Source organism: Fopius arisanus, unplaced genomic scaffold, assembly GCF_000806365.1.
Source record: "Fopius arisanus strain USDA-PBARC FA_bdor unplaced genomic scaffold, ASM80636v1 scaffold00204, whole genome shotgun sequence".
Taxonomy (NCBI): Eukaryota; Metazoa; Arthropoda; class Insecta; order Hymenoptera; family Braconidae; genus Fopius; species Fopius arisanus.
The window spans coordinates 87,982-95,237 of record NW_011887943.1 but is presented as its reverse complement, the minus strand read 5'-3'; the positions used below and the strand labels follow the sequence as shown (position 1 = coordinate 95,237).

General features: G+C 46.9%; 1 protein-coding gene across 1 annotated transcript; it reads right to left on the bottom strand.

Annotated features, from left to right (window-relative positions):
• Window positions 1-798: 798 nt before the first annotated feature.
• Window positions 799-1,589, bottom strand: LOC105272544 (ribonuclease H1-like). Its single transcript, XM_011314719.1, has 2 exons — window positions 1,413-1,589; window positions 799-1,257 (listed from the first exon to the last, which is right to left on the bottom strand). The coding sequence occupies exons 1-2, from the start codon at window positions 1,587-1,589 to the stop codon at window positions 799-801; spliced, it is 636 nt and encodes a 211-aa protein (XP_011313021.1).
• Window positions 1,590-7,256: the final 5,667 nt, after the last annotated feature.

The window sequence follows — 7,256 nt, the reverse complement described above, 5'->3', positions numbered from 1 at the left end:
ATGCTCAATTGTTGCACGAATCTGTTGGATTGAGTTATTATTTTTCTCATTTCCTCTTCCGTTCAACGTATCCTTAGGGTGTTATCCTCATGATTCATCTTCATAGTGTTGATCTCTGCCTGGATTATGAGGGTTGCGTTTCCAATGAGATGTGTGATCTTCCTCTGGTCATTGTATATATTGTCGATTTCTTTTGTGATGTGTTCATGGTCATTGCAGTCCATGGTGCCGACTAGCTTTCTGCTTATTGTACCGATGAATCCTAGGAAGGGGGATCTTCTTGGCAGATCATGGATGTGTTCTTGTGGTGCCTCCAGGATCTTTGCAAGATGTCCCTGAGTGTGTCTGAGTTCCCTGTTGTAATCATTCATGATGGTGATCCCTAATGTCTTGTGGCCCTCCGTCTCAGGTCTTAATTGTCGGCATTCCTGCAAGAGTCCGTCAACTAGCTGTGTTCCTGGTAGGGACAGTCCTGTTAGACTTGCTAGGTCGATGGTAATTAAGAGGCGCCAGTTATTATTGATCATGCGGATTTGGTCAATTTTTTCCAAGTACAGGCCTGGGTTATGAGCGATTGGATGTACTTGGTATACCCCAGCGCCTCCCGTCTTTTGCGTACTTGTGGTCCGTTGCAGTATTATCCATAAGATGGTACTGGAATATTTCATGGTGATGTTGTGTTCCTGTTGGGGAAGGGGGAATGGAATTTCGTAGGATTACATACTCTTATATTTTAAATGGGGTTGAGTGGATTGCTGTGGTTCACTATGACCTTGAGCTTAGTGCTTTGTTGGCTGGTTACTGATGGAGCTCAGATCCCAACTTCGCTAGCTCATCCGCTCGTTCGTTGCCATGTATTCCCTTGTGTCCTGCTATGTAGGTCAGTTGGACATCTAGCTGCTGCATTAGTTGGTCTAGCTGTTGTAGCAGTAGCTGGTTTACTACTCGTTTGCCCTTGGAGGTCAGCCATCCGTTAGCTTTCCATTTCGGCAGGTGTTGAGTCATGGAGCTGGTCAGATATTTGGAGTCCGTGAGGATGGTCATTCTTTGGATGTCATGTCTTAGGCAAATTTTGCATGCTTCAACGGTGGCAGCTGTCTCAGCGATGATATTTGTAGCTCGTGTTCCGTCCAGAGTTTTATAGGTATTCAAGGGGTGTTTTTCCCCGAACCAAATTCCGATTCCGGCCTTAGCTCTAACATCGCCGTTGAAGGAGCAGGATCCATCTACATATACGGGAATTCTTCCTTCCATTCCCTGCAACAGGTTTTTTGGTAGTGATAGTATACCTAGTTATTGGCAGCACCGGTGGTATATTAATGTTCGCAGGGTTTTAATTTGTTAGGGTGTTTCATAAAACGATGTCCATCCTCGCTTTCTAGATAGATGTCACCCTTCTCAGTTATACCCACTATTTCATAGGGTCCGGTGTATGCCTGGTCTAATTTGCCCAACTTCGGTTCCTTTTGTACGTAGGCGAACTGTCCAATTTTTAGCTCCAATGGTCGTGCATCTCTGTCGTGCAGTTGTTTTGAGTGAAGTTTCGCTTGTTGGAGATGTTGATATGCTAACTCCTGGATTTTCTCCATTTTTGTCATCAGGTCTACTACATAATCGTTGTAGGTTTCGATGCCCTGGTCTTCTCCGATATTTGATGGTAGCCGTACTTTCCGTACAGCAATTCGAATGGAGTGAATTGTGTAGCACTGTGTACGGCAGTGTTGTAGGACAGTATTGCAAATGGTAATAGTTCATCCCATTGGTTGGTCTCTGTGGCAAACGCCTTCAGGTATTCTACCAAGGTGTGATGGCTTTTTTCGAGGGCGCGATTGGATTGCGGTCGGTACCCTGATGTTGTCACATGATGGAACCGCAGTAACTTGCTAAAGTGGTGGAATAATTTGCTGAGGAAACTGGTTCCTTTGGCTCAGAGTATTATTCTGGGGCAGCCGTATAGAGCGACGTACTGGGTCACCAGGGCGTGTGCAATGGTCTGTGCCTTAATGTCTCTCAACGGAATGGCCGTACAGTGTTTTGCGATGTTATCCTGGATGGTGAGGATACGTACGTGTCCTGCTGAAGTCGGAAGAAGAGGTCCTACGATGTCGATGGATATTCGTTCCAAGAATTCGCTTGGTGTTTCTGTTATTAGCATTGGCTGCTTGAACTTTATTCGTCTGATCTTCTGCAGCTGGCAGATGCGGCATTTCTTGACCATTCGTTCGATTTCTTGTTTCATTCCGGGCCAGTAGAATCGTTCTCTCACCCTATGGAAGGTGGTCACTATTCCTTTGTGTCCTCCAGGAAGAGTTTCGTGGCATTCCCGGATGATTTCGGGTCTCAGTGCCTCGGGGGGCATTCGAACGTTGCCGTGCCACAAGGTGATGGTCACAGGGTGAGCTTGGAATTCTTGCTCTAGGTAGTATCTGATCCTGATATCCTCATCGATTTCATCTCCCTTCATCACCATTTTCAGTTCCTTGACTTCATATTTTTCGATTGCTGTTTTTAGGTTGCGCAGGCAGAGTTTTAAGATTCTGTTCTGCGTTTTATCGAAGTGGTATTTCTTTACAATGAGGGTGAAGGTTCTGAATTTTCCAGATTTGGTGACGATGATTTGTCCCAGTTGAGGATTTAATTTTTTGATGTAGTCTAGGTCGATCAGGTTCAACTCACCGAGAAGCTTAGTATTCTGTTTAGTGAATTCAGCATCTGCTGCCAAGAAATGGGCGATATTTCCTCTAACGAAGGTTAATCCATCCCTGGTTTCGTTGATGTGTTTAGCTGGTTGATAGTCATCTGGTGGAATAGTCAGCTTATCTTCGGCTGGCCCTCCATTTTCCTGCTCTCCAGAGATGGGCTCTGATTGATCAACATTGTGCCCGGACGGTTTGACAATTGCTCTTTCCTTTGATGAACAGTCTGTTGGGTTTGGATGATAGGGATACCCTGGATCCACCCCCGGTAAAGTGTCATTGACTGATTGTAGGAATGAAGGAAAGCGGATGTCTGGTGGCACGTCATCATCTATAAACATGGAGTTGTCGTCTTCCTCTTCTGTGAAGAGCTTTTTATGAGTCACGACGTCCCTGTTTCCGCTGGTTTTCGATGGTGATGACCCGGCTGTTTGGCTTTGAATAGCTCTTGGAGTTGGGATCAGGGATTCTCGTATGATCCTTGGTTTGGCAATTACCGAGTGTCGGGAGGATGATTGTTGGCCGGTTGCCCCCGATGGCTGCTCCGATGGGATGTTGTCGACCTGAGCTGTCTGGTTGGAACTGTTCTGGTCAAGGTTTTGCGTTTCCGGTGGAGTTATGGGCTCGCCCTGTTCTCCTTCTCTCGCTCTTATCCTTTCGTCCACTTTATCCTTGAAGTTGATGATAGCCTCGCGTAGTTCTTCGATTGCCATTTTATCGAATTTTTCCTTGGAGACCTCGTCTGTGGACTTGATGAGCGGTAAAGAGCGGTCCTGGTATTGGCGCATCTTTTCATTGAATTTTTCGTATGACTCGTGAAGGCTTTTGTTGAATTCTGGTCCTAGGCTAAGCTTCCGTTGATCGTTCACGTTCGTGGGAATCGGTGATTCGAATTCCTCATCGGAGCTTTCTTCTTCTGGATGAGTTTCGTTATGGCGTTCCATAATCTCATCGAATTTTTTGAGGCTTTGGTGGATGCTTTTACAGTTGAAAGACTCTGGAGGAGAATCGGGTTCCTGATCTAGCTCGTCGTCCCAGTCTGTCGGGGGGTCAGCTTCCACGATCATTTGTTGATTCATCAACGGGGTCTGTTCTGAGATAAACACGTCGTCTTCTAGTTCTTCAATTGAATCTCCTTCTAAGGACACTTCCAATTTTGCTTTCTCTAGCGTTGTTGGATCTGGTTCTAAACGAGTATTCATTGGTTCTAATACGTCGTTGATGGATATGGTTGCTTCAGGTACCTCAATGAGGGCTTGAGGCAGTGAAGCTGTGGTTGACTAAGTCCTTTGAGAAATCCCTGAAGTCGCATGATGTCTGGCTCCGGTCGTCGGAGTTGGAGTTGTTTCTTCAAGGGTTTCGACGAGTGGTTGAAGACTAGTTGTAGGTGTCGGCGTGGTCTCCTCTGTGGATAGCTGTCCTGTTGGACTAGCTGGGTTACGGTTGGTGTTGCGACGGTATTCCCTTATATCTCGATAGCGGATTGGTTTTCCGCTATTGTCAGACGTTTGGGTAGCCCTTCTGAGTCTAATTCTGTCGGCGATGGAGCTCTTGGTATTGATAACGTCAGGTTCACTGTTGATTCTGACCCTGAGGTTAGGGTTAGTGACTGTTCGTGACGGTTTCAGGCATGGTTTGGGAGTAGAGTTCGTGTTGATTGGTAGACACGGTGCGAGAAGTACTGGTTCGGCGGTCTGGTTTTCCAGAGGGTTTCCTGCGAATGCCTGCGCCAGCTGAGCGCCCTTGTGTTTCCTGATCTCCACCTCAAAGGAGTAGTCGTTCAGGAACGTCTTCCAATTTACCTGACGGGTAGTGGAGTTGCTTGAATCCATCAGCCGATTTAGAGAGGAGCTATTCGTTACTACGGTGAATGGTACTCCGTAAATGTATGGCCTGAAGTAGTTTAGAGCGTATACCACTGCTAGGCAATCGATCTCTGCCGGTGTATACCTGGTTTCTGCATCTCCAAGGGTTCTGGAAGCATATATGATAGGGTGTTCGTCTCCTCCCTCGTCCTTCTGGCTTAAAATTGCTCCAATTCCCTTGGATGTTGCCGAAACATTGACGATGAACGGTTCGCTCGTATCAGGGTAAAATAACAGAGAGTCTTCCGTAATTGCCTTCTTCAGATCCTCGAAAGCCTTTTCGTGCTCCTCGTCCCACTTGAATTTCGTGTCTTTTCTCAAGAGGTTGGTGAGGCTTTTGGATTTTTCCGCATAGTCCTTTACAAATCTTCGGTAATAATTACTGAAGCCTAGAAATCTCTGAACCCCATGTTGGTTGGTTGGTGCCGGCATTTCCCTCAAGGCCTTGACTTTCTTTGGGTCCGGGTGAATGCCCTCTTTATCGATGACGTGACCCAGATAGGCAACTTCCCTTATCCCTTCTGAAGAAACTGCATTGTCTGGTTGAAGAGAGAGTCCACTCTATCTGAGTCGGTTGAGGAATTTGTTGAGCCGGTTGACATGGTCTTCTTGGGTTTTTGAATAAATGACTATATCGTCCAGGTAGACATATAGTTCAGAGCCCTCTAAGCCTGTGAGGACTTGGTCCATCATTCTTTGAAAAATCGGGGGAGAGTTCTTCAGACCAAATGGCATCCTGGTATATTCGTAATGGCCTTCCGGGCCGATAAAGGCAGTTATCTCGCCATCCCTTTCGTCCATCTTTATTTGGTGAAATCCACCGGCGAGATCGAATACACTGAAGTACCTCGCTCCGCCCAACTGTGACAGGATCGTAGTAATGTCGGGCAGGGGATAGGAATCTCCGATGGTTTTTTGGTTCAGTGCTCTGAAGTCTATTACGAGCCTCCAACGTTTTCTTCCTTGAGAATAACATTTCTTGGGGACGATCCACAATGGTGCGTTATAAGGGGATTCCGAGTCCTTGAAGATATCTTGTTCCTTCATTGACTTAATCTGTTTACTGATTTCCTCTTGGTGTTGCTGAGGATATTTGTACTGTCGCCTGAAGATGGGGACCTCGTCCGTCGTTCGGATATTACATTTGAAGTCCTTGGCGTGACCCAAGTCATCTCGTGGCAGATGGAACACATCTGGGAATCGCTCTACCAGCTGAACGACTTGTTTTCGTTCGAATGTTTTGAGTTCCTGCTCCGGCAAGGCCTTCGAGATTTTGGTCACCCGATTATCCAGCTGTTGTTCTTCGCCGGGGAGTAGACCTAGGTTGCAGGTGACTATGCAAGATTCATCTGGCGGTGGATCCTCTAATGAGAATGTTGTGAATTCATCGAAGTGTTCAAGCCATTGAGGTGCTAGGTGTAGTTGAACCGGTTCTTCGGTAGTGTTGAGGACCATGGCCGTGGCTTTGTTGTCTTCCACCTGGACTATCGCTTCTCCCAAGAATATTCCGTCTGGTGTGTCCACCTTGGGCAGATAGCCTACTCCTACCTCAGGGTTGTCAATTGGAATTTCAATGACCATTCTTGTCCTTGGTGGTATTAGAGTGAGGTCATTAGGCCTATGATATTCGTACCACGGGATGGGCTTACAGCATCCCTTAATGGTAGTGGTGTTCCGCTGTGAATATCGGATGTCGACTTTCTCAGCTATGAGAAATTCTTGACCTAGGAGACCGCTTCCGGCTACGGGTAATTCCCCGTCTACTATGTGGAATGGGACTTCTGTTCCGAACATATGCAGATAAATCAGTCCGCAAGTGGGTAGAGCATTTTAGGTTACCCCGAGAAGGAATTTAATTCTGGGAGGTTGAACCGCTGCTGATGGTTTGATGGCCTTTCTCTCGATCAAGTTGATGTGAGCCCCCGTGTCAATCAGAAATCTATGTCTCTTGCTATTCAGCTTTTTGTTGATTCTGACGTTTACTCTGGGTCCATCCCCGGTCACTGATATTCTGCACGTTTCTTCCCGCGTAACGCGAGGTTGTAAACAAAAGTGGATAGCATGGTTAGGATTTGTGTTGAAATGCACAGTATTGGTGTTGAAGGATATATGGGTTTTGAGTGTGTTAAGGAGTTCATCCCCTAGGATGGCTCCATAACCACCAGGTTGATGAATGATCACATGAAACCGGATTGCCACTTCGGCATGTATTGGGAGCATGATGGTTCCCAAAGAGTCGAGCACATGATTAGTTAGCCCAACTATCCTGATGATTTCTGTAGTGTCGATCATGGCGTCCGGGTTCAATGACTGGAGAGACATCAGATTAACCGACACACCGGTATTGATGAGTGCAGTGATTTTTCCTGGTTTCAGGTAAGGTCCATGTAAAGCAATCATCGGTCCATCACCGGGTTCACAAGCAGCTACCTTATAGAACTTTACTGGCGGTGGTGAGTGCTGGACATCGCGTGTAGCGATGGGTTGGTCTGGCTGCCCAGTGCACTGTGCTGGCGAGCCAGGATCCCGTTTAACTTCTGGGCTGTCACGGGCGTGTTCGGCATAGCTGATCTCTCCCTGGCTAAGCTCGTGGGGGCTCCCTCAGGTGCAAAATTCCTATTTCGAACTCTGGAGCGATCTCCGCGAGGCGTCGTGATAGCCATTAGGTTGTTGGAAAGCTTCACGGAGAGGTTCA

What these genes read in the sequence shown, in the direction of transcription:
- LOC105272544 (XM_011314719.1), bottom strand. Translation starts at nt 1,589, where the DNA reads ATGGAGAAAATCCAGGAGTTAGCATATCAACATCTCCAACAAGCGAAA. An exon ending in ACACCGGACCCTATGAAATA is followed by an intron (nt 1,258 to 1,412) that starts GTGGGTATAACT and finishes AACCTGTTGCAG; the next exon opens with GGAATGGAAGGAAGAATTCC.